Here is a 26,389-nt window from a genome sequence, read left to right as displayed (position 1 = left end):
TTTGCAAAGCTCCAGGAGTTTATAGTTATTAACAAACCAATCCAACATTTTCTAAAAATTCCAAATTTCAACATTATTGTTTTTTGTTGCATATAGTGAGTAGAAACACCTGAAATTTTCGACAGTTATCGCCAGTCACCCTGTGTAGAGAGCATGCAAGATTGTCACCCAACATGAGAATCGTACATGAGCACGGCAACTAGTAGCTGGGTCATTTGTTACGATTTTTGGAGGAAACAGCTCTTTCGTTGTATATAGTAATGATGTATTATTATTGTCTACTATCACTTTTGTTTAACCCATTTGTAATTATGTCAGGTTTGAATGCAAGGCCGCTGGTTTCGAACCAGGGACCTTTACAGTGATGAGGGCCGTGTTAACGCCTTGCCATTGCGTACAAGACGCCCTCGTAGCCTATGTTGAGAGTAATCATAGATGTAAACAATGAGAAAAAGTTCGTCCCCTTTTGGAAATCCCTGGAAAATATATTAATTTTGGGAAGTTTCGTTTTCTTAGACATCGAAGAAGTTTGAACTTCTGATCATTCAAGAAAAACATTTCATCGAACAAAGTTGTGACAATTATTTGTTTTTCTTCGACATCCTCACTCAAACTCAGAATTTCATCCTGTATTTGATCGTAAGAGTTGTAATAATTGTAATCCTCTTCAATCTTGTCCAACCAAACAAAATAGTAGCAAATTGTGAGTATTTAATTTGCTTGCAATATCGTCAACACCTTGCCTGCCATGGTAATATTTCTGCATCCTTTGAACATGCATTTATTTTTGCTAATGACATTTTCACTGTCTATCAGTGCGGTTTATACAACGTAATTGTTAAGTTAATTGAAAGAATTTAATAAGTTGAACTTTTAAGCGTGAAAAGAGAACGAGATATTAATGAAATTATACACAGTTCATTATAAACTAATTACGCTAAACCATAAGTGGTTATAATTCTCTATCGTTATAACATTCGGTAGAAGTACATAAAAGAAAAAAAAATGCAGCTTACTTTGCATATCAAATATTTAAATTAAATTGATCTGTTTATTGTTTTGATTATTACTCCTTAAAATACCTAAAACGCAAAAAAATTGGAATAACATTTAAGATAGAAAGTTCCCATACTGAACTTAAAAATTTTATTAATTAGACTACCTTGAAATTGAACGGCAAAAACCATTTACAAAAATAACGAGATGACACATGTCAAGTCGAGAGGTCGTAGCCTTGACTTTTTTTAGTGCCTTAGGCTCGGACAATACGGAATAGATTCAAATATTAATTACACCGATAATACATAAAACTAAATCCTTGACCAGAGGATCATTAAATATGCGTAGCGGACGGTGTAAATATTAAATTGAAAAGAAAGGAGAGAATTATAAATGGTGAAAAAAGGGTTAAAATAATACAACGGAAATAAGGTTAACTCACCGTTCGGCGATTCCACACAGAGATTCTTCTAGGTTCCAGGGATAGCACTCGCGTGGTTTTTCGGCATAACAGAGGATGAAACGGGTAAACCGGATGATGAAAGAAAGAAACTTGTGAGGAAAACAAAAGGAAAAGTCGGAAAATTACAAGCGAGAAATGGTTCTACCAGCCGGGGCGGCCATGCAGGTTTACCAACTGAAAATAGGTGACCGGGCGGCTTCAATTAATCAAATTCAACAGAGGGCGCGCGTAAATCCTTTGTCTTCAGGAGGGGGCCCTTGAAATTAACAGCGCTGCCGAACAGAAAGAAAACTGCTCACAAATGTCAAAAATGAATAGGGATATTTGTAATTTATTCATATTCTATTAATTTTAATTAAATTAACCGTTATATTCTTGTTAGTTAGATAAAACAACATAGAAAATACAAACCAAAAACAAACAAATGTTAATCCTCATTTTTAATAACGGATTTACTTAAGAATAGTAAATATGAAGGTTACTCATTTTGTAAACAAACATTTCATCTCGTCTTTTCTCCATTTTAATCCAGTTGTATTATACTTAACTATTGACCAGAAGTTCTCAATATTATCGTGAGAATGAGATATCGAGGTCACCGGGAAGTCGATAACTCAGAAGCAGTTGGGGTTTCTCAGAGCGCGGTCACCCGGGCTTTAGGCCGATTCCGAGAGATTGTAAATGCCTATAGGATAGGATTACGATGCTAAGGGAAGACAGAAATATTGTCATTGCTGCAAGACGGAACCCTTCCCATACTGCTCGCCAGATAGTAATGATTATGAAGTACAAGATGTTTTGGCAAGACAACGATTCGCAATCGTTTGTGGGAAGTTGGCCTTATATCGTATTGAGACGACCTGCAGCTACAGCCCGCCACCAGCAACTCAGGAAAATATGGTGCTGTGAGCGCCTAGAAGAGAACACTAATTGTAATGTTGTTATGTTTATTGATGAGTCGCGTTTCTGTCTGTAACGGGCGCCGAAGGTCTACCGAAAAGAGGGGATGCCTAGTTCGTGCTCCCTTCAGTGCAGTTTGGAGGAAGCGTATATTGGTCCACCCCGCAGTCCGTTATGTCTAAGAAATTATCGAGAAATTCATCCCTCAAATCTCGTTGGCAAGGATTTTCGATTTCTGGATGGCAATGCCAGACCTAATAGAGGCAGAGTTGTTCATCAATGTTTAGAAAAACTAGGAATTTCTCATCTGTCCCTTTCCCCATTGTCTCCAGATTTCTATCCCATTGAGCACATATGAGATCAGTTGTTGCACAGGTTTTTCAATCACCAGCCGCTGCCATTGACCTGCAACAACTGAGTGCAGTGTTGCAACATCTATGGAATGAAATTCCTTATGTAAATTAGTGACAAACTTGTTAGCAGTATGCCCTACAGGTGCACAGAGGTTTTAGCTAACAGAGGACATTATATACGGTATTAATTGTTTTAAAAAAAAATATTATGTCCAATAAACAAAATTATGGAATTTATTTTGTTATTTTTCCAAATTCCTTAATTAAATTTTCGTTCAGTAAAAAAGGAAAAAATTAACAATAAAATAAAAAAGTTAGGGAAAGTAAACACTACAAAATTGGAAATATCCCTATTAATTTTTGAGCAGTTTAGTTATTCGAATGAATGTAAAATCTTTTCTCGGTCTTTCCTTATACCAGCTTTCCCACATTGTCAAAAGGTATTCGCATGGTTATTACATTTTACACTTATTCCGTGTTAATTAATTGATTGTTTTAGGTTGGATTTTGCACGCATGTGTATACACGCATAAATACGCATACATGCACGTGTATACATGTGTGGGGCCAGATTCCTAGCGGCAAGCACGTCAATCCACACGCCGAGAGAACAAGGCTTAAGAACAGCAGCGAGGGCGAGCGGACCCTTTGTCCTTAGCCGCCCCTCCCTACATTTCTTCCCGGTTTGAAATATCCCTTATATTCATTCTCTCTCAAATTTATTTTTATTTTATGATGATCCAATGTACTCGTAAATGATTATCATCCCACATAAAAGAAAATATTGTCGAAAATCTGACAATGGTTCGAGACAGTGGTTCGGTTGGTATACCTGGCCACTCTCGCCGATGTTAGTTGGCTTCAAGATGGCGACAGGTGAGCAGACGCCTCAGCTATATAGAGCTGAAAAGCAATTTTTACGATAAAAAACCGCGTAGGACGCTTTTTAACCGTTGTCACCATTTTTCAGAACAGCCCACGAAGCTCAAGTGCACGTACTGTACCGACGATGTGTACGGGATCGCGATAAAATGCGTCGAATGTGTGGACTTCGACCTCTGCCTCCAGGTAAGTCGCGCATGTGCAAACCGAAACCGTTACCCGCCCAGTTCTGAGTCTCAACCGGCAATCTTTATTTTTCTGATTTATTCCTTCCTCATAGCTTTGTTTATGTGTTACAGTAATAAAAACGCATTTTGCCTATTTACTCAGTGTTTTTTTGATAATCAAAAATATGTATGTATCTAAACCTCCAAACGAAAACACTGAATATAAACAAAGAGAACGCTTAGTGTTGGTTTATAAACAATTGGTTTATACGAAAAGAAAATTTTAATTTCTTATTGTATAATTAAATAGTTTATTTCAATAGTGATAAACTTGAAGTAAATATAATCAATAAATATAATGTGCATATTTGAATAACAATCCAGACGAAAAATCTGCAAATTGATATAGTTGTACTACTGTAACTTTTGAAACCATATTTATTATTATAAATCTTTAATTCCACCAAATAGAATTGTTGGCTCAACAGCATAACTCTCAATGTCCACATGTGCAACCAGCATGAGTCATTTGAGTAGTTGGTGTAATAAAAACTATGACAAACCTATGATATATAAATTGTGTACACACTAAGCAAATCTCAACCAATGAAAGAACCAACTGTTTCATTGGCCATGATTTGCTTACTGAGTATGTGAAGCGAATCAGAGCCAACGAAACGGTTGCCTTGGTCACTGTTCAGACTGCTAGTGATACCATCAAAAGATTTGACAGGTTACCTAAAGACCAAGTGCATACTTGGTACTACGAAATTATTCATTCAGCTCGATCGTTCGATGGTTCATTTCTTCTTCGATAAACACTGGAATATGGAGTAAAATAATGAGATTGAACTAAAACTGATCGAATTTTATCCGAAGGACGGGAATGTTTATGGGACCCTATGAACTGTGAATAAATGAACAAATTGAAAAGATTAGGTGTTTGGAGGAAAAAAGTGTGCTCGTAGAAGGTAGAGTAAACAAAATGGAATCTTTATTGACATCTTTTTGCCGTGTGCAAAAGCTATTGCCATTGGGTGTATGCACACTTTCTTTAGATCAATTATTCATTCAGGTTGTTGTACCACATAACAAAGATATAGTGCTCTTCTTTTGAGCTGCGGGATATTTCGCTCAGAGGTAGAGCAGTCTTATACAGGATAAAGCGTATAACCAAATGAATGTTCCACTTTAAAAGGTTCAGTTCCTGGCTTACAGATTTATTGCTCAGCATATAGTCATTACATGGGGGAAGGAATGTTGTCTGCGTCATAGATCTTGTTGGTGGTGTATCGTTGGAGGCCCTTCTTCTGATTATGTACACCTTGAACCCAACCTCCCAGCTTATGTCACTGATCTCAATGCTCAAAATGGAGAATTATATTGATCTCGGAAACATTAAATACTACTGACTCACTTTTTCTCCATCTGACTAATACCCTGACTCAGCCAAGATCTTGTGAACCTTGGATGGCTAAACATCATCCCGTGAGCCTTTGATGAAGCAGTTGTTAATGAAGGCGTAGATCCTATCACTAGCTGGCTAGATCTGTAGTGCAGTGCAGTAATAACAATATTTGTTAAAATAAGCACTGATACATCATCTTATCACTGTGCGCAAGAGCTATTGTCATTTAATGTTACTCTATATTAAATACAACCAGGTCAATTAACAATTATGACTTTTCAACATACGTACATAAAATGATAAAATATTCAATCTTATCTACTTTTATAAAGTAGAGTAATGGAGTATTTGATAAGTTCATAATTCATATACATGAATTTGTAATGTTAGTAATAATATTCAACCACACAAAACATCGAATACACTATAACACAGATTTATTATTATTAAATTATTTATTTAAATTATTATTTAAAAACTGTGAGTAGAACCATCGTTTGCAAAAAGTGAATCTACGTACTCCTCACCCCAACTTCATCATTTCTACATTGTAATATACACATAAAATTATTTTTATTTACTCCAAACTCAACCACAATGTGTGGATCCATTGTCATAGATAGCTACTTTGGTTGAGATAAAAATTTTGTTGTTTTACAAGATAAAAACTTCATAATGGAATATTTAAGTTTAATTTAGGTCAAATTTGTCTAGATTAGATCTATATTTGTATTTTGAATCCATTGTTTAACTTTTGTTTCAGTGTTTTTCTGCAGGAGCAGAAATAGGCCCCCATAAAAATGATCACCCATATAAGTTTATAGATTCAGGTACAACAAATATTAACCATGGAAAGAAAAAATGGTCTTCGCGAGAGCATCTTGAGCTTCTGTATCAAATTCAGTGTTTTGGTTTTGGAAACTGGGAGGAAATATTACCGTTCATCAAGCCTAGAACAGCAGAAGGTAAAATATAATTTTCAAATAAATTAATTAATCCAACTTTATCAATGATTTTTTTCAGAGGCACATGACGAGTACATTGCAAAGTTTGTTGATGGTAGCCTTGGCAGGGCGTTGTGGCCGGCAGCGTATGAAAAACGGGCTCAGCTTCCTGATCTTTACAAAGATGACCCACCACCACCAACCCACCAAGTCAATTTTCCACCTATAGATGTAACGCCAGAAGAAGCAGCACTTTTAGGATACATGCCGAACAGAGATGATTTTGATCAGGTAATACATCAAACGGCAAGATTAAAGAATTTCAGGAAAATAATACGCTTTATTTTCTATATATAGGAATATGATAACGAAGAAGCGGAGAGTTTACTATCATCCTTATATTTACTTAATAATACAAGTGAGGATGATGAATTATATATATGTAAGTTGTTTTTTTTGTTTTTTTTAATGAATATCAAGCTAAATATGGTGGCTTTTTAACGGTTTAATTTTTTCAGCTCTTAAATTGGCACAAGTAGATATGTACATAGACAAATTAAGAGAAAGATCAAGAAGAAAAAAAATTTGTAGGGATTACCAATTAATTAAAAAGTTCTTCACTGCACAAAAAGAGCGGTTAAAACTTACAAAAATCCCTGAACAGTAAGTGATTATCAGTTAAACTTTGTTGACAATTAAAATTCATCCAAATTGATCATTTATTTTCAGAGAATTTGATGAAAAGTATAGATGGATGTGCCAGCTACAAACAGCAAAAGAACATGACTGTCTCCTTAAAAATCTCCTTCGCCAAAAAGAACTTCAACACAGATTATCCGAACTAATTAAATATAGAAAAAACGGTTTAACAAAGATCGAAGAGCTTCCTCACTTCGAGCAGGAACTCCAAGCTAAAAAGGGCGCATCTGTAAGCATTTAACCAGTCCATGTTGTATTCGTTTTAAATGTATCATAGTATCAGTGTATTTTTGTCTAGGGCAGTTCTATGCAGCATTATCTGACAGCAACATTGAAAAAAAAAAAGTCAGTATTTTTCTTAGAGGTTCAAATGCAATATAAGTTCACCATCAAATTGTGCTAATATAGGATTTGTTTTCAGAGAAAAAAGCGAAGTAAAAGAATCCTGTTCAACAGAAAAAAATTACACCTCCCACACCGTCAACCATGGATCATTGCAAGGGCAAGAGCGGCGGCAGATTCTAGGAGACTTTCACCCTCTTCTTTCTGAACCTTCGAAGCATCTCCTCAATAAGACTGAGGCTCAGGTAATTTTATTTTATTTTTATTAACTCGTTATTTGACTTTTGAAATAAATATACTGTGATTACTTCATACTTTTCTAATGAACTATTTATTGATCTTACCTCTCAAAAACAGATGTATTTAAGATTTTTTCTTCTATTCTGACACATTAAGTACCGATACAACAGGTTTTTTTTCTTTTTCCTTTCCCGTATGGTAAATATTATATTATTTTTAATGAGTTCACAGATCTTTCAATGTGGATGATGAAAATGTGGGTGATCCTTGAAACTTTAGGAAGTATTTCTTCACTCAAAATGTCACAAAAAAGTGTCTTTTAATCCATTTTGGAGTCTCATTAATAAGGGTGATTTTTTTGGGGGAGGGGGTTTCCTCTCTTTTCCCTGGTAATGCTTTAGTTTCTTCATAAAAATGGTCTTCTAAATCATGGCCCTACAACATATTTGAACACACCAATAAAAAACTGATTAAATTTCCATTAAGAAAACTTGCCCTTTACAATTATTTATGTTAAGAATAAAATGGAAGAACAACCTGATTTAATATGTTGAATGCAGAAGCCGGATAGCTGTCAACAATCTGTGGCTGCAACTTTTTTTTTCATAAATACCCTTCATATTTACTATAAAATTCAGTAAAAATAATTTTTTTCTCTTAATCATTTGTATAAATTAGCCTTTTCAAGTGGGTCTCATATGAGATACACAACTCATACAGCAGCTAGCTAGTTTCCAATTGTTGCAAAACCTCCCCCCCCTCTCTCTCTCTCTCTCTCTCTCTCTCTCTCTCTCTCTCTCTCCCTCTCTCTCTTTCTTTCTTTCTTTCTTTCTCTTTCACTCACTTTCCTAATTTTCTTTTATAGTGCAGCACCTTCAACAATTAGTTGTTTTTTCATTACTCAGGGAAATAAGGTTGAAATTTTATTCCTAAAAAATAATAATTTACAATAAATACATTTGAAATATTTTCATTGAGGAAATTATTATACACAATAAATTTGTACCATTTAAAAACTATTAATTTTAATTATTTACCACAATAAATTTGTACCATTTAAAAACTATTAATTTAAATTATTTACAAGCCATTTATATAAAATGTATTGTTTAACTGAAAACTGTTTTTAATTATTTGCAAAAAATTAATCTATGTATTGTAGAATGGTACTGTTTGAAACACTGTGGGCATAGTCTAATTTTTTCTGTTACCAGTGCTGCAACTTGGGTAGTAGAAGCATTTTCTTACTTTGCCTTTCTGTTCCTTTTTGCTATTGACACAAAGGATTTTCCTTTTCATCCTCCAGATGTTGAAGGTAGGGGAGTAGGACAACGGCCAGTAAGAGGGCGAAGGATTCTTTGGACAGAGTGGTTAGGATATTCCCTAAACACCAGGGACTCTATCACATCCAGTCAGACATCATTTAGATTATTCTTGTCCAGTTAGGAATATCTATTGAACAAGAAGAAGCTATTTATGAATAGTATCTGGAAGAGGTGAAAGTCCAGCTTTTTGTACCATTTCAGCGACTTGTACCTTCTTCATTTGCCTGCTTTTCCTTGTAAGACTCCATTTTCAAAAAATAACAAACTAATTTCTAAAAATTTAGAAAACCCTGAAAAATGTAACTTATTTTTATATTTACTATTTTTGATTGTTATAATAACTAATTTATGTAAAACTTAAATTACTCACAAATAAAATTAAGAGAACATGTTAAACTTTTGGGGGGGTTTCTTTACAAAACCTAAAAATCACAAAATATTTTAACATTTAAGATTCCATCCATCAATTCTGTAAGCCTATTTTATCAAATCAATGTTTGATCCATCAAACCTTTGATAAGTTGAAGAAAAAAAACCTTTACAGCCAATTTTCTCATCATCATTAGCGTTATACCAGAACGGCGTACAATATTTGAAAGTTGGTTTAACATTAAACCTAAAAACTGCTTCACCACATCACCCAAAAATTGCCCTTATTACTTGCTGAGAATGAGACAGGGGCCAAAAAAACCTTTTACAAGTATTTTGTTGCATTTTAGGCGTAAAAACACCCCTTGAAATATGGCTCATTATTTGTGAATATATTTATATTTTATGTTATATAATACACCACATTTTATGTTCCTTCAGAATGCAAAACTCCCTCCCACCCATATTAATCCATTTATTTTATTTTATTTATTTTATTTTTTTTTTTTTAATAATTTCAATAACTTGAGAACAGTTGGTCCTAATTAAAAATTGTTTGCACCGTTGAATTCAGCGTCAAAAAAGGTAAATTTATGAGTATCTTGCTATTTGAAATAGTTATTCTTTTATTTGCAACCTCCTATTGTGGAAAAAAGGTAGTTAGGCTTAACAAGTTTTTGCTCATGAAAACTAAACAAAAATAAAAGTATAAGTGTCCCAGGGGTGTTTGAAAAAATGCTCCAATAACAAAAATATAAGGGAGAACTGAAGTTAAACTCACCCTGTACTTACATGCATGACAAAATATATTTCATACATACCTCTATATTCACATATCATAGATAGATAATTTCACTATATCATTTCTGCATGTAAGTTTTACACATACATAAAAATACATATTGCTTCCAGGTAATAGTATATAAATTTTAATAAAAATTACTACGTACATTGATACATTCTAACTGAAGTATTCTCATAAGTAATTTGCAAAGTATACAATAAATAATAAACAATGTAAACTTGCGCATTTGCATGCCTACTAACCATAGGCACTAAGGCTTTAATATATGTGACGGTGATTATCCTTGTGTTATCTGCCATTTCATTTCTGCAGTTTTTAGGGGTTTTCTCTTTCTATTTTTTGTTTTTCTAAGCATAAATCAATGATGTCAAATTTATTGTTCTTGATAAGCTGTAAATTAACTACATGAATTACTCCATTATGATATTATTTGTTCCAGCTATGTTCGTCTTTAGAGCTTACCCCATCTCAATTTGTATCAATGAAAACATTGTTTCTAGCGGTTAGTAGATCAAAGCCTAGCACAAAATTATTTCCTTAAAAAAGATTTACAATTTTTAAATTTATTTCACAAACAATTTGGTGTTTCTTTGCAGAATCCACACGAAATAGCAGATACCACACCTGAGAAACAAATCCAGCAGCACGTTAAGTCCAGTGGATGGTTTCTCGCAACGTGAATTAGTCGCCATCGTTGTCATCTCTTATTTAAATGTTTATTGGTTTCGTCTAACCTAATATGTAATTATAAAACATACAGTTGTTGCACAAGAGGTGTTAGTCCAATTGGTTTTAAAATGTTAAGGTTTGATTAACGCACTTTTATGTTTTTTGTTTTTAAATCTATCCTCATCGATGTAACCAGTAGTGATTTAGAGTAAAAATCTGAATCTTAATATTTCTGTGGTCTGCCATCATTAGCTAGAGCCTTGTTTATAGGTTATTTGGTCAAAACCAAAGACTTTGCCTTAAAATTGACTTTCTTCGGTTAGAGAACAGAAAATTATTCGAATTACTATGAGTATATACCATTGTTTATACTATATTTATTCTTTAGCTGTTCTGTTTAAGCTACCTCGACTCAGTTGAAAATGTGTAGTCAAATTTTGTTTCACTAGGCTTCCTTTATGAAAACAGATATTAATGAAGGATATATTCATTCCAGAATATCCTAAGCTTTAAAATGTGATAAAAGGTTTGATATATTTTCATGTTTTCCTGTACAGTTTTATTTTTAATTTGATGATGTTTTTAATTGACATAATGTTTTCCTCCACCTCATAGTCAGAGGTCAAACATAAATGCAATGTGTGTATTGTATAAGCATTACCTGCAAAGTAAAGTTGTGTAGAGTCAAAATTTATTCAATGTTATTTGTGTCATGACTGTACTTTCACATACGTCCTCATAAAATACAAAAGGATTATGCATTGTTTTTTAGTCTCAATTTTGTTCTGCCCTACGATCTAAAATGTGTCTAGTAACCGAAATGGAAAAGTTCTTTTTTTCAGTAAGTTGCTTTTTCTGAAGTGCTAAACGATAATTAAACTTTATGACTCAAATGAAAGAACATTTGTACATAAGCATTTATTAGTGTTTGTATTTAAAAAAAAAGTGCTTGTAAAGAAGACAATACAATTCCTTTGTTTTAGGTTAAACCTTTCACTCCAATTTCATATATGTATTCAATTTACTTAATCTTTTTATGTAAGATTTTGGTTGAAATGAAAAACTTAGTATACAATGTGTCGAGTGGGATTCGAACCCATGACCTTAACGTCTAAATACGCCGCTGCTCTAAACACTTGAGCTATCGTGACTTCGATCCACTCAGACACCAACTCCCCATCTCAACCTACAGCCTTTCAAATTTTATCTCTTTTTGCCTTTTTCAAATGTCGTGTAATCAGGATTCGTATTACTTATTAAATCCATTACATTTAGTGAGTGGTCTATTGACCAAATTACTTCTTTCAATTACATAATCTTTTTGGTTTAGGTTTTGGTTGAAATGAAAAAGTTAGTGTCACGAGCGGGTTTCATTCCTGTGCCGTATTAATATATTCAAGCAAGCTGGGTATTTTTTCTAAGATTTCTTTGTTGGTAGATGTACCTGTAATCGGTCATTACAGATCTGTGCTGGCACATTGTTTCATCTAAACTGTGTTTGACTAGGTATTTCAATAATGACATCATTGATAGATTACACAATGAGGATGAAATATATACCATCCATATCGTCTTCGAATAAAAAGCAACCGCTCAAGAGAGATTTACCCATAACTTAGAGTACCAAGACGACCCAGGAAAAAGAATGGACCTGAGAGTCTCGACACGACACGCAAGAATGGCACAATTACACAGAAGACAAACACTTTGAGCCCTGAAGATGATCTCAATAAAGATCGAAACGTTGGCACGATAAAGAAAATGTTTTTCTGAAACCTACATCACACCAGACCGCATCTCACGATTTCTAAATAAATATCGATTAACGGTCACTAATCACCACACACACCTGACATTAAATTAAAACTTCATTTCTGCGAATTTTTATACATTGATATAATTGATTACATTTTTAAAACTTTCCAGGTTTAACAGTGATAAATACAATATGATTCGTTTTCAAATCGGATCATATTTTTAAGTAAAATGACGACTCGGGTCAAATCGTTTGGAGTTCTGATTCTGGATGCTATATAAATAGAAAATAATGTATTTAAGAGTGTGAATAGGTTTGGATTGAGACTGATCCCATTGGACGCTGAAATGACCTTTTGATTGCCCCTGGAGCTCAGTGGCTGGACGGATGTGTTTAAAGAATCCGACCCGGGACTAACAATACCCGAGGTGGGTGATTCTAGAGGCCTGTCAGTAATTTATTGCAAAATTTCTCAACAGTTGGAATTGCCGGCGAGCTGCGAGAAACGATAGGCTCAACTCCGTACATGTATGTATGTACATGCAAGTGCGGATATGAGCTTAAATCAATCCGTAATTACTGTTTATTGCCAAATTTTCCACATGCAAAAATGGTATAAAAGTGCAAGAAAATGGTTATTTACGTGAATAAAAAAGATCAGAGATTTCATAATGAGAAAAGTCATTTTCTATGCATATTTGTGCAATGGTGTCTGCAATTTACGGTGTTTTTTAAATTACGAGAGGTCCGCGTAGGTGCACAGGAACTACAGAGCGTGGGGGTGACAAGATGTGAGGTCATTGCTGATTTAGAAAAAAAAATAGACGATCCATGAAATGCAATATTTTTATAAAGTGCAAATCCGGCTTTGTAACAGCAAAAAGTTTAGCTATCACACTTAAGGATATGTGTGGTGATTAGTGACCGTTAATCGATATTTATTTAGAAATCGTGAGATGCGGTCTGGTGTGATGTAGGTTTCAGAAAAACATTTTCTTTGTCGTGCCAACGTTTCGATCTTTATTGAGATCATCTTCAGGGCTCAAAGTGTTTGTCTTCTGTGTAATTATGCCATTCTTGCGTGTCGTGTCGAGAGTGCCATCTTTGATCTCGACACGACACGCAAGAATGGCACAATTACACAGAAGACAAACACTTTGAGCCCTGAAGATGATCTCAATAAAGATCGAAACGTTGGCACGATAAAGAAAATGTAGTATCGTTTCTCGCAAGAATTTAGTTTAGTTACGTCTATCTCTTGAATGGATTATTTCACTCACCCAAGCCTAATTTTAGAGCACTTTTACGTTTTACTACAGTTTTTATCCGTTATCGTAAAACCCAGCTGCATTCTCGGACAGACTAGACCAGTCTGCGAATAAACCAGGTTTTGACGGGGTTTCGTGTTTTGATAAAATGTAGGAATTGTCTTATTTCAATGGGTAATCCAACCATCCTGGTCATATTTCTACTTTAATATTTATTATGCTGAAACCTCACATTTAGAACCTTTAACGCAAACTAGAGCAAAAGAAGTTAAGGGTAACGTTAAAAGGAATCTTTAAGACTACCTACGACCAATATTGGTAAGACAACTAACAACGTAAGGCTTCTTATTAGATCCCAAACCTTTGTCAAGGACTGCCTTGTATATATCCTTCAGCTTTTTCTCTCCCAAAGAAGTAAGAATCTTAACATATACAGCCGATCTTTCTTCTTCTGCATTGGCTTGTTTCTGCCAAAGTGCCGAATCTGCACATATGCTTCCGGAGTCTGGTGTGTCCAGTCAGTAATCCAATTCTAGTCCTCACTCGTCCTAGTTTAGTAGTTCTGCCGTTAATTTCTGCCATGCTCCTTTAATGAACTTTTGCATGGAATACAATCCCATTTAACCAAGGACTTTTTTAACCCAGACACTACGTTTACCTACTTTCGTTTTTAGCAGTTGAATCAGTAGTTGTCCTCATCGAACTTTCTTTGGTCAATTATCAGTCTCGTTTGCCCCTCTGACCTATGTGCGTGCCTTGGTGCCTGCAGGAAATTCCAAATTGGATTTTACCATGTTCAGGTAGTTGCTTTTAATCCCACCTAGCTATCCAAGTAGAGGATTTTTTTGCAATACCCAGCCTTTTAATCTCCTTGGTTCAGTGTTCAATAGTAAGTCTCCACTTGGAAGACAGTGGCATATTTCACAAGGCTTGTATGAATTCTAATCGTAGGTTTATTTTCGTAAATACCACTTCCAGACCCATCTGACCCAGGTCTTAGAACCATACCAGATAGAGTCGGCATTAACGGGAATCCCTTTCTCCCTCTGTTCTATCAGTTATTTCAGTTTAAAATATACAATCTGAATAAGACGGGATCATGTTGTCAACAGTCTTCCCCAGACCCGTGCCCGCCTGAAGTTCCAAACGAAGCTTTAATTGTTCGGTTTTAAAGCATGTCCTTGCCTGTGAATTGTGGCCCTAATATTTCCCGGGATGAAGATATTTAATGGTGGTAGATTCACGAGGATTTCCAGGGCTGCAGTGAGTGTCGTTCTCATTGCTCCCGTCCTCAGACACGCTTGTCTTGGAGCAGTACAAAGGATCCTGGCCGCCCTCAACTGTAATGTTTTTGGCCACTAAACTAATCGGCACAGGATTTAGGACTCTTTGGACTTAGTCCCCAGCTTATCCCACAAAGGCGTTTACACCTACCAGTTCATTTGGCAATTTGATTTGCCGCAAAAAGATGGTAGATTTCCGAACTTTCCTTGGCCAATTTATCGGCCCTGTATACCCCGGTTACCCAACAAGAGTAATTTTATTATTTGTAGTTATTTATCATCTTGGTCTCTCTATCCTCGCCAATTTTTGTTAGACAGACCAAGTTGTTAGAGAATTATCGAACAACGGAAACTACTGGTTCATCACCCCGAAGACCACAGGAGGAAATCTTATAATTTAAGGGTAATTGTTGTCCCCTATGTCCGGCAGGGTGTTGATACAATCCCAAACGATCTAGACTTCACTACCGATGAGGTAGTTGCCTGCCTGGCTGTCCGAATAGGCTATTCGTTTGTTGGTAATTGAGCCTTTTCGTCTTGGCACATTGTTCAAATAGCCTGAACGGCCTGAAGTGGCACAAGGCTACAGCATAAGTCTCAAATTGAATTTTCTATGCTTAAAAGTGGCGAGCATTAATTCGGTCTGTACACCCACCACTGAAGATGGCGAGGAGCCGAAACGCCTCTAGCAAACCAAAACAGCGGGAAATGGTATTGAATGATCGGAAGAGATCGAACCACTGATTATCACCCCGCAGAACCACAAAGGGCATCACACCATTTAAGATTCTCGTTGATCCCTTTCCTATTTCTCTAATCCTTGTAATACAGACACTAAATCTACTATAAAAATATTTTTGTTCTGTTTACATGAAACGTAGCCTTTCCTTGATATATTGATGCAAAACTAAAAGATAATGTCATAAAGCGGGTTTTTCGTTTCTAGTTAGAATATCTCGTCTTATCCTTGTATCTTGACAGCGTGCGATGTAACATCATGACAACTATCATTTCTCCGAACTTCCAACGGCAACTAGGACGAGAAATTTCACGCTTACTTTGACTTTTTGTAACTTAGGATCTAACTAGGATTTATTCTCTCATCCTTCTGAGCACCTCACTTAGAAGTACTTTGTAAATTCACTATCAGGACCTTTCTTGAACCTTTTAAACGTGCAGCAAAAAAAGCAACGTATATTTTTTTAATTGAAGTTCTATGCTAAAATCTTGTAAAAAACTAGGATTTTGTTTGTTTTGCCAAATTTCTTCAGTGATTTCTTCGTGGGGTCTGCTCGAAGATCATGTTTGTCTGCATTGTAAATGTCGAAATGCCGAAACGCGTCTGACAGACCAATCCATGCAAATAGCAGACCAAAATAATCTGAAATGACCAAGCTATAAATATTTACGTTAATGCTTGGACTATTGACACTAAGCGATAATATCAGAACATCCAGCCTTTCATCATACTTTTATATCTGTCAAATTGTCTTAATTAATTAATTAATTAATTACTATAATAATATCTTATTTTATACGTTTTTACCTTCAAAAACGTCATTTTAACTAAAAGGTATTAAATACAGAATTATTTTTTATAGTGGTGTTCAAGATTTTTTCTTCATTTGGATTAATGGGTTAACCTGGTTTGATTTGAAAATCAGGTAGCTCGCATTCCCCTTGTCCGTTGAATGAAAAGGTCGTAACAACACGTATCAACGTTGTAAGAAATCGGGACCGGAACAATCTGCGAATCATAGTAGGGGATGTAGATAACTTATTCACACTCCCGTGCCGGACAGTCGTATCGCAAAGCGTGGGTTTCAACTTCCACCGTTTTATCAAACTGGGAGACCGATAACGAATAAATAAGGACTCTTCCCATTTTAGTAAGTAAAAATTTAATAAAGGCGTAGTAGGGTTTTTGGGTTTGGAAATAATGATACGCAGCAAATCAGACAGATAAATAGCAAGGACGTTAAAAAATATATACAGGGTGAATTGCTACTCGTGCTACAAACTTCTCCAGTAGATTCTTCACCCTAAAATGAACAAAAAAGTTCATATTGTCCATGGTCCGATTCTCAACCATTTCAGAGTAATTTCGCTTTTTATCGATTTTGAAAGATATCACGTCCTGGCGTCGGAAAATCGTGATATCTTTTAATCTAAACATTTCTCTGAAAATCTAATAGCACCGTTGAAATTCCCGTTAATTTTTCAATAAGAAGATGACGGTGGCAAAATGTTTGGGCTAATTTTTTGTGTTTTATTTCAGCCAGAACTACAAAAAGAGTGGAAAATTGTGTAAATCGGAAAGTGTATAAAGTAATCCAGAGTTTCTAATTTTAGTCTCAGAAGGCAGCAAATTTGAGGAAAACTACCTGATTTAATAACGCTTCCAACGCACTCGTCATTTTCTTATTTAGTGGTTGTGAGACCAAGATGTTGATGACAAAAAGAGAAAAAATGGTGGTTCAAGGATTGCTAATGTTTGAGAGTGACTTGCTACTCGTGCTACAAACTTCACCAGTAGATTCTTGACCCTAAAATGAACAAAAAAGTTCATATTGACCATGGTCCGATTCTCAACCATTTCAGAGTAATTTCGCTTTTTATCGATTTTGAAAGATATCACGTCCTGGCGTCGGAAAATCGTGATATCTTTTAATCTAAACATTTCTCTTAAAATCTATAAGCACCGTTGAAATCCCCGTTAATTTTTCAATAAGAAGATGAAGGTGGCAAAACGTTTGGGTCTTTCTTCCTTGACCTTCTAGCTGTTTGTAAACTTCTTAAGCATTACATACTAAATGGGCATTAAATTAAATTAAAAAATTTCAATGGAATTATGATTTTGATTCTCTCTAAAAATTAACGGGGATTTCAACGGTGCTTATAGATTTTAAGAGAAATGTTTAGATTAAAAGATATCACGATTTTCCGACGCCAGGACGTGATATCTTTCAAAATCGATAAAAAGCGAAATTACTCTGAAATGGTTGAGAATCGGACCATGGACAATATGAACTTTTTTGTTCATTTTAGGGTGAAGAATCTACTGGAGAAGTTTGTAGCACGAGTAGCAATTCACCCTGTATATCTTAAGTCCATCTGCCATTTGTAATGTTTGCTTTTTTTTTCAATTTTATATCAGCTTGTTTTAACCGTCATGTGCACTACAGAAGCAAGAAAATGGTACCAACTGCACGTAGCCATCAATGTGGTCAGCATCCTGTAACTTGTTTCCCATTCCTTCGGTCGTTGAACTGTCCAAAAAAGCTACTGCAGAAACGCGTTTATATCGTGTTTATGCATTTAAATATCATTTATAGGACGTACATCCTTGGCCATGACAAAATAGAAATAATTGTCACCTGGTCATAACTGCCAGCTCATTTTTCCATAAATAGGATCTTCCTTATTATACAGGGTGTTCGGCTACTCGTGTTACAAACTTTGCCAGTAGGTTCTACATTCAAAAAGAAACCAAAAATTCCTAATTAACTATGACCCGAATCTCAGCAGTTTCAGAGTTATTCCACTTTTCTGATTTTTTAAGATTTCACGACTTTCCTTCAAATAAACAATGATAACTCCAAAACCAAAGATTTTGGACAAATCCGTTGATACCACTGAAAACTGCGTTAAATTTCCAATCAGATTATGATGAATTTATTAAACGTTTATGGTAAATTATTTGGTTCAAAATCGAAATAGCTTTACTTATTTACTAAGTGTTTACTTATTTACTATCACGACTGCAACTTTGATTAAATATATAAATAAATAAATTCATTCAAAATTTCATAAGTTTTTTATTTTTGATTATTTTTAATCTTTCCACCTTACCGATTCTTCAACCACGGTTTTTTTCTTTTCCTTTATCAATTTCTTCATCTGAAATTTGCTGATCTCTAGGTCTGGAAATAGTAGTTTAGAAACACCATAGTAAGTTTTTCAACTTTGAAAAAAAAATTTTTTTTTTTTCAAAGTTCTCTCTACTAAAACACTTATTTCACGAAGGTTTACAAGTTTAGTATTGATCACATCTGATTGGAAATTTAACGTATTTAACCTTCGTGAAATAAGTGTTTTAGTAGCGAGAACTTTGAAAAAAATTTTTTTTTTTTTTTTTTTTTTTCAAAGATGAAAAACTTACTGTGGTGATTGTAAACTACTATTTCCAGACCTAGAGACCAGCAAATTTCAGAAAAACTCCATTTAATATCCTTTTTTAGTACTGCAATTGCTTTTTTTAATTACTTTTTCAAAGATGAAAAAATTGATAAAGGAAAAGAAAAAACCGTGATTGAAGGATCGGTAAGATGGAAAGATTAATAATAATTTATGATTTTTCCTTCTTGAAGGTGAGATAATAGGTCATCTCAAAAAAACTACAAGTTTTTATCCACAACGTTTCGGATTTATTTTAATCCTTCCTCAGGTGAGTTGACTGAGATTTTGTCAGGTTCAAAATATTAAAAGGTTTGTTCGGAGTCTGAAAGATTTAAATATATACCACACTGTTTTTTTTTTGTTTTTGTTTTTTTAATAAACTGTTATAAAATATTAATGACTGACGACCCTTGTTTTAACTATTGCGTTAACTCACCAGAGGAAGGATTAAAATAAATCCGAAACGTTGTGGATAAAAACTGGTTGTGGTTTTTTTTTGACCTATTATCCCACCTTCAAGAAGGAAAAATCATAAATTATTATTAATCTTTCAACGTTACCGATCCTTCAACCACGGTTTATTCTTTTTCTTTATCAATTTCTTCATCTTTGAAAAAAGTAATTAAAAAAGCAATTGCACCAGTAAAAAAGGATATTAAATGGAGTTTTTCTAAAATTTGCTGGTCTCTAGGTCTGGAAATAGTAGTTTAGAATCACCACAGTAAGTTTTTCATCTTTGAAAAAAAAAATTTATTATATATATTATTATATATTTTCCAAAGTTCTCGCTACTAAAACACTTATTTCACGAAGGTTAAATACGTTAAATTTCCAATCAGATGTGATCAATACTAAACTTGTAAACCTTCGCGAAATAAGTGTTTTAGTAGAGAGAACTTTGAAAAAAAAAATTTTTTTTTTTCAAAGTTCAAAAGCATACTATGGTGATTCTAAACGACTATTTCCAGACCTAGAGACCAGCAAATTTCAGATGAAGAAATTGATAAAGGAAAAGAAAAAAACCGTGGTTGAAGGATCGGTAAGGTGGAAAGATTAATAATTAAAAAAATAAAAAAACTTATGAAATTTTGAATGAATTTATTTATTCATATATTTAACCAAAGTTGCAGTCGTGTTGGTAAATAAGTAAAACTATTTCGATTTTGAACCCAAATAATTTACCGTAAACGTTTAATAAATTCATCACAGTCTGATTGGAAATTTAACGCAGTTTTCAATGGTATCAACGGATTTGTCCAAATCCTTTTAGTTTTGGACTTATCATTGTTTATTTGAAGCAAGGCCGTGAAATCTTAAAAAATCAGAAAAAGTGGAATAATTCCTAAACTGTTGAGATTCGGGCCATATTTAATTAGGACTTTTTCGTTCCATTTTAAATGTAGGATCTACGGGCAAAGTTTGTAACACGAGTGGCCGAACACCCTGTATAGTCGATCGTTGATGATCAATTTAAAACTCTTGTAAATATGTAAGTATAAAAAATTGCAAAAAAGTAATAACTCTACATGCTATCATGAAGACAATTTTTTATTGTTCAATTAAATGTTTTAAACAATAAATCAGAGAAACTTGTAACAAATTACACAGTAAATATTCACCTGTCTATTTTTATCTATGTGTGGCAAATAAAATAAACTGCTAAGCCAAAAATTCGAACCACCGAAAACTCAAGGGAATTTAAGATTTCATAATTTTAGGCTTTTGGTTTACTTTTGGAAACTAAAGATGTTTCTGTAATAAAAATCTTCTCTTCTAAATATGAATAAAATACTTGCTCAACTCTTTCTGAACTGTGTGGCAACCCGTTGTGATATAATTTAACATTTATTTTAAAAACAATCCATACAAAACCGAAGCTTATCATAAAGTTCTACTTCAATTCATTGCTAATTCAAAATTGAGAGTATCATACCTTAGCATCAAGTACTTTCAATCAAATTAAACTGGCAATAAAATCATTAGTAAAGCAGTTGGAATAGTATATCCTTTTAGATTAATTAAATGGATTAGTGTCAACTTTTGATAAACTGAATTTTTCTTTACCGTAAGTAATATAAATCAAATCAAATAACTGAAATTAAGATGGCTCACACAGGAATGTATTTCTTGATATTTTTGCTTGAAACTGAACTGATGAAGTTTAACTACATGAGAAATTAGGGAAGAGGAACCCCGGAGGGCTCTCATGGGAATGGAAATATTGTGAAGAAGGAAGAATTCTACAAAACATCTTTTAGGTCGCAGCAGAATAATGGGAGACTAAAGTTATGAGTGACCCTGTAAAAAGATATGCCGGAGTGAACCTAATGAATCATACTTATAGTTTTCGTCCTTCATAATCAGATGTGGCCTCCCATATCAGAATGTCCAGAAATTTAAAAACTGCGATCATGGGACAGATTTTTCCTCTACTTAATCCTCTGCTATTTTGGTACTTAAATACTTTTATAGCTTACGGGATAAAATTATTTCCAATGCAAATTTGACACATTTAAAAACACCCAAGTCCTACCTAATCTGACGTCTATAACGCAAGCAACCCACTGATTTTCCTGAACCGAACAAGAAAATCGATAAAGGTGGCCAAGTCAACTTTTAAGTACTACTTCACTTAATTTTTTATTTAATCATTTTATTCAACCAACATACGAGAATTAGGTGTTTACATCACCTAATACCAAGAGGATAATTAAGAAAAAGTGTCTTGAACAGTTCACTGAAAATTATACAAATATTTTCTTATTTTCAAAATCCATAATTCACATGCAAAAAGTTGTTAGAAAAAATACTCCAAACAACAAAGCATTGCAAATTTGTGAATATTCGGTTTTCAGCGTCAATAGGACATGGTCATTTGGTGATTCCAATAGTACGACCTGGTGCTAACGTATAGGATCTATTTTTCGCCGCATGTAACAATCCGGTGAAAAAGTCTTTTCTTTGTACCATGAAAGTAATGAAAGGCAAATATTAAGACGCTGTATCTTGTTACCATCGGTCAATTTATGAAAAACCCACTTGCTTCGCTGCCATATCCTCCCAAGCAGATGTAAGTCAAAGCATGGTTTCATCGCTTACTCTGGCGAGCTTGACACGTTTGGCTCGAATGAAGTTCGATAGCCTCCTTCAAGTCGTAATCATTTAAGACGTAATGTCTACAAGACGATGGTCATCTTCAATCCCCTCATTTCCTGAAGCTAGCTTCTTTAACCACTTTTGGGCAGTGCGTTCACTTTTGTTTCATTACCTAACAGAGTGCAAATGTTTTTAAAAAAATTTCCCAATATATTCCAATTGTGGGTTTTTTTTAAGCCATGAGAAAGAAAATATTTTATAAATTTCAGTGAACCGTTCAAGACACTTTTTCTTAATGAACTGACACCCTATCTTCTTGGTATTACGTGATATAAATGCATAATCCTCTTTTATCTTTAATTAAAACAATAAAAAATGAAAACCGCAGGAACTTTTCTGGTTACCTGGTTAAATCGAGAGATTTCCTCCTGTAGTCTGAGGGTGATGAAGCTGTTATTTGCTATCACGATGATTGTAGTCAACCAAACTTTATCACAAATTCCTGATTTAAACTGTAAATATCATAGAAAGGAAAAAGATTTTTTTAATACACTGAAATTGTAAAATATCGCTTTATATTTGTTTATGGCCGTTTCTTTACTTTTTTTTTTTATTCGTGGGGACAAATTTTGTCATTTCCTTTCGGATGTTAGATAAAGCCGAATGACGAATTAGATGATGAAGAGTTTCAATCTTTAAAGGGGACCCCAACAAAAAACATCCTCATCGAGAAAATCCGAACCAAAAGAATGCAAGTCACTGTTACCTATCTGTCATATGACTTTTCTATTGTAAACAAAAACTTTGGCCACCCTCACTAACGATCAGCTTGAAAGTAAACAGAGCCCTGGGGTCTGATGCGTCTGACATTTTATGGGTCGAAGGACCACTCGACGACGAGCAGATGAATTTATAGTTAAATATTGACCCCGGTCTGGATTTTGAGCTGGTTGGAATGCTACATGAGTCATTCAAACAGCAGTTATCACAACGAAAAAAAAACTTGTAAAAATTTTATCGACTTTTTAATGGTGTTTTGAAACATGAATCTTGAAAATGTTTGAGTTTTAATATGAGATTCATACTACAACGTGATATAAACTACAACAGTCAGAAAATAAGATTACATTTTCTCTCGTAAAAAATATACCATGAAAAGTTAGGTTAGATTGTAGATTAAGTTAGTTTATCTTAAGCTGTATACTGAGGAAGGACAAATAAACCTGCGTTGACCTCCTCTAAAGACTTCAACGGAAAAACTATAGAAATTGTCCAAGTATGAAGCATAGGGTATCATAAAATACTCCCCGCTGATATACTGCTAACGAAATCATTGAAAATTATCTTGGTCGGTCGGCCACATATATCATATATATCATTGGCTGGTCATACGTATGACGGACATCCGCCCACTGTCACTCCAAAAAACTAATATACTCCATAATCAACATTGTTATCAATAATAAAATACTTCAGTTCAAATTCAGATAGTATATGGAATGTTTATTTCAGGTAACAAGTAATTCGACTCGGTCATTTACTGATGATGGCGTCAATGCGAGACGTTTCTGACCAATACCAAGAGTAAATGGCGATATGAGGCGCGTAAAGAGATTATCGGAGGGTGGGCCAAAGTGGTTAAATTTACTTTATAAAACTATAAGTCATAAAAGCACTGTAATATTTTCAAGTGAATTATTTTCCTTGTAATTAAACAATATCGTTTGTCGCTTCTAATTGATTTCTCGCTTTTAATTTTGAACAAAGGATTATAAATGAAAATATCACACATTAACAACAACTCTCTTTCTGGCCTGAAAGTACTGTAAACAACAATTATAATTTTAATTGCACATTTAGTGTAAGAAAGGTCCTAGCGACCTAAATTTTAAAAGTATTTTTATAAATAAATCGTTAATCTCTCTCTCTCTACTCTCTCTCCCTCCCTCTCCTTAACTTTCTTTCGTTCTCTTACTCCCTCACTCCGTATCTCTCCCCCGCTCTCTCTTTCCATCTCTCTATCCTTCACTCTAACTCTTTTGCCTCTTTCTCTCACTCTCTCTCTCTCTCTCCTTATCTTTCTTTCGTTCTCTTACTCCCTCCCTCCATATATCTCACTCGCTCTCTCTATCGTTCTCTTTCCATCTCTCTTTCTCTTTCTCTTTCTCTTTCTCTCTCTCTCTCTCTCTCTCTCTCTCTCTCTCTCTCTCTCTNCTCTCTCTCTCTCGCTCTCTCTTTCCATCTATTCTTCACTCTAACTCTTGCCCTCTAACTCTCCATCTCTCTCTTTCCATCTCTCTATCCTTCACTCTAATTCTCTATCCATCTCTCTCTGTATATCTACCTATTACTCGCACTCTCTCTCTCTCTCTCTCTCTCTCTCATTATTTTTCCTTAACTAACTTTGGTTCTCTTTCTCTCACACTCTCTCTCTATCTCTCTCTCTCTCTGTCCTTCTCTATATAACTCTCTCTTTATTTTTCCCTATCTTTCTTAAGTAATCTCTCTTTCTCTTTTTCACCCTCTTTCTCTATCTCTCTCTTTCCATCTCTCTATCCTTCACTCTAATTCTCTATCCATCTCTCTCTGTATATCTACCTATTACTCTCTCTCTCTCTCTCTCTCTCTCTCTCTCTCTCTCTCTCTCTCTCTCTGTCTTTCTCCATTTATCTCTCTTTCCCTCTCTATATCCTTCACTCTTCTCTTTCTTTTTCTGTCTCTCTCTCTCTCTCATTATTTTTCCTTAACTTACTTTCGTTCTCTCTCTGTCTTTTTCCGTTTATCTCTCTTTCCCTATCTATATCCTTCACTCTTCTCTTTCTTTCTCTGTCTCTATCTTCTGATCTTTCTTTCGTTCTCGCCCTCGCCCTCCCTCCTACACTCTCCCCTAACTTTCTTTATCTCTCTCTCTCTCTCTCTCTCTCTCTCTCTCTCTTTCTTTCTTTCTTTCTTTCTCATTCTCTCACCCTCACCCTCTCATCATCCTATTTAATTAATGCGTGTCAAATCGTCACAAGCAGAGATTTAAAAGAACAAAGAATAATAAATTAATTTACGTGATATGGAAACAGGTGCATACCTTGTGTTTATGACGTCCTTGGAGAAGTCTTTATAAGCAGGTGGTGGTAGTCCGATGAGGGCACGTTCCTCCCTTTTGTCCCTTAACCCCCTCAGCCGGATTTCACTTTCTCCCCCGTGTTTTTTACTCACCTGACCCTTATTTTTTCTTCCTCCCGGCTAGGAAGGAGACATTTAATTCCATTGGAATGTATTCAATTAAGACGAGTCAATCCGCTCAAGCGTTTCCCGGCTCGGATTGCCCGGCTTAATCAACATACCCGAAAAACACATTTGACCCTCGCTGACTTGTTTGTTGATCTTCCAAAGCGGCGGATGATGAAACTGCTAACGAAAACTCCTGTTGTGCCTCATACTAATTCTTTAATTTAAAGAATCCATATTATATTAGCGTTGCTTTGGAATGTTCCAGAGGATTTGTGGTGAAAGAACCAAAAAAAAGAACTATCTTCTGTTTATTTTTGCCTTAGTTTATGTAGTACTCTGCTGTAACAAAAGACTGTTTTTTGTTTGTTTACACAAAAATAATAAATATACAGTTTTATTGGATGTTTTAGTCATGTAAGTAAACATTCTAATCGATTGAAGGTTTTTATTTTTTTAAATTATATTTTTCGTCAATCCGTCCTGTGTAGAGCTAGTTTAAAACCGAAGGAGAAATGAACCTCGAAAGTAAAAATCAGGTCGATCAAAAAAAATTTTTACATAGCTCCTGGTTCACAAAAGAAACTAATCCCACTAAGAAACAACTAAGAAACTAAAATAAAGGACTTGCACTTTTTCACGCTGCTTTAAACACATGTTAAGTGTTATACACCTCAACAGGTTGAAGTATATTAAATATGCTGAATGAAATTGGACATAATATTTATTTTATTTGGCGATAATGTCTGTATTGGTAATCTTGGCCTTTTGAAAGTAAGAAAGTTCATTAAAAAGGAAATGATTTAGCAAATTTTAAAGAAAAAAAAATGTCGACAACATGCATCCGTTTTCGAACTTGCTCTTTCACAGTGAATTTATACTGAATGAAATTGGGCATAATATTTCTTTATTTGGTGGCCATATCTAATACTGGTAATCTCGGCGCTCTTTGAAAATAAGAACGTTTATTAAAAAGGAAATAATTTAGCAAATGAAACATCATAAAAATGATTATTTAGA

The 26,389-nt window shown here is 34.5% G+C and overlaps 1 protein-coding gene across 8 annotated transcripts; it reads left to right on the top strand.

The window, feature by feature from the left end:
* Nucleotides 1-3,482: 3,482 nt before the first annotated feature.
* On the top strand, nucleotides 3,483-23,884 carry LOC106666228 (transcriptional adapter 2B). 8 transcript variants are annotated; one of them, XM_014393273.2, is made up of 11 exons: nucleotides 3,484-3,591; nucleotides 3,686-3,783; nucleotides 5,936-6,137; nucleotides 6,196-6,407; nucleotides 6,474-6,558; nucleotides 6,635-6,779; nucleotides 6,846-7,044; nucleotides 7,119-7,159; nucleotides 7,237-7,402; nucleotides 10,336-10,398; nucleotides 10,493-11,331. In XM_014393273.2, exons 1-11 carry the CDS (start codon nucleotides 3,564-3,566, stop codon nucleotides 10,574-10,576), a joined length of 1,323 nt encoding a protein of 440 aa, XP_014248759.1. In that variant the 5' UTR covers nucleotides 3,484-3,563; the 3' UTR covers nucleotides 10,577-11,331. The 8 variants fall into 8 exon arrangements, with proteins under 8 accessions (XP_014248761.1, XP_014248760.1, XP_014248759.1 ...); XM_024229327.1 differs by having other exon boundaries at nucleotides 7,114-7,160; nucleotides 10,397-10,398; XM_014393272.2 differs by having other exon boundaries at nucleotides 3,485-3,591; nucleotides 7,114-7,160.
* Nucleotides 23,885-26,389: the final 2,505 nt, after the last annotated feature.

Source organism: Cimex lectularius, unplaced genomic scaffold, assembly GCF_000648675.2.
Source record: "Cimex lectularius strain Harlan isolate CLEC.00 unplaced genomic scaffold, Clec_2.1 scaffold328, whole genome shotgun sequence".
Classification (NCBI taxonomy): domain Eukaryota; kingdom Metazoa; phylum Arthropoda; class Insecta; order Hemiptera; family Cimicidae; genus Cimex; species Cimex lectularius.
Note: the sequence above shows the minus strand (reverse complement) of the source record. Positions and strands in the feature narration are given on the sequence as shown.

Bases quoted from the DNA above. Each gene is read 5' to 3' on its own strand.
- LOC106666228 (XM_014393272.2), top strand. From the start codon at position 3,564: ATGTTAGTTGGCTTCAAGATGGCGACAG. The intron at 3,592-3,685 runs GTGAGCAGACGC...ACCATTTTTCAG, and splicing joins TGGCTTCAAGATGGCGACAG to AACAGCCCACGAAGCTCAAG. The intron at 6,408-6,473 runs GTAATACATCAA...TTCTATATATAG, and splicing joins ACAGAGATGATTTTGATCAG to GAATATGATAACGAAGAAGC.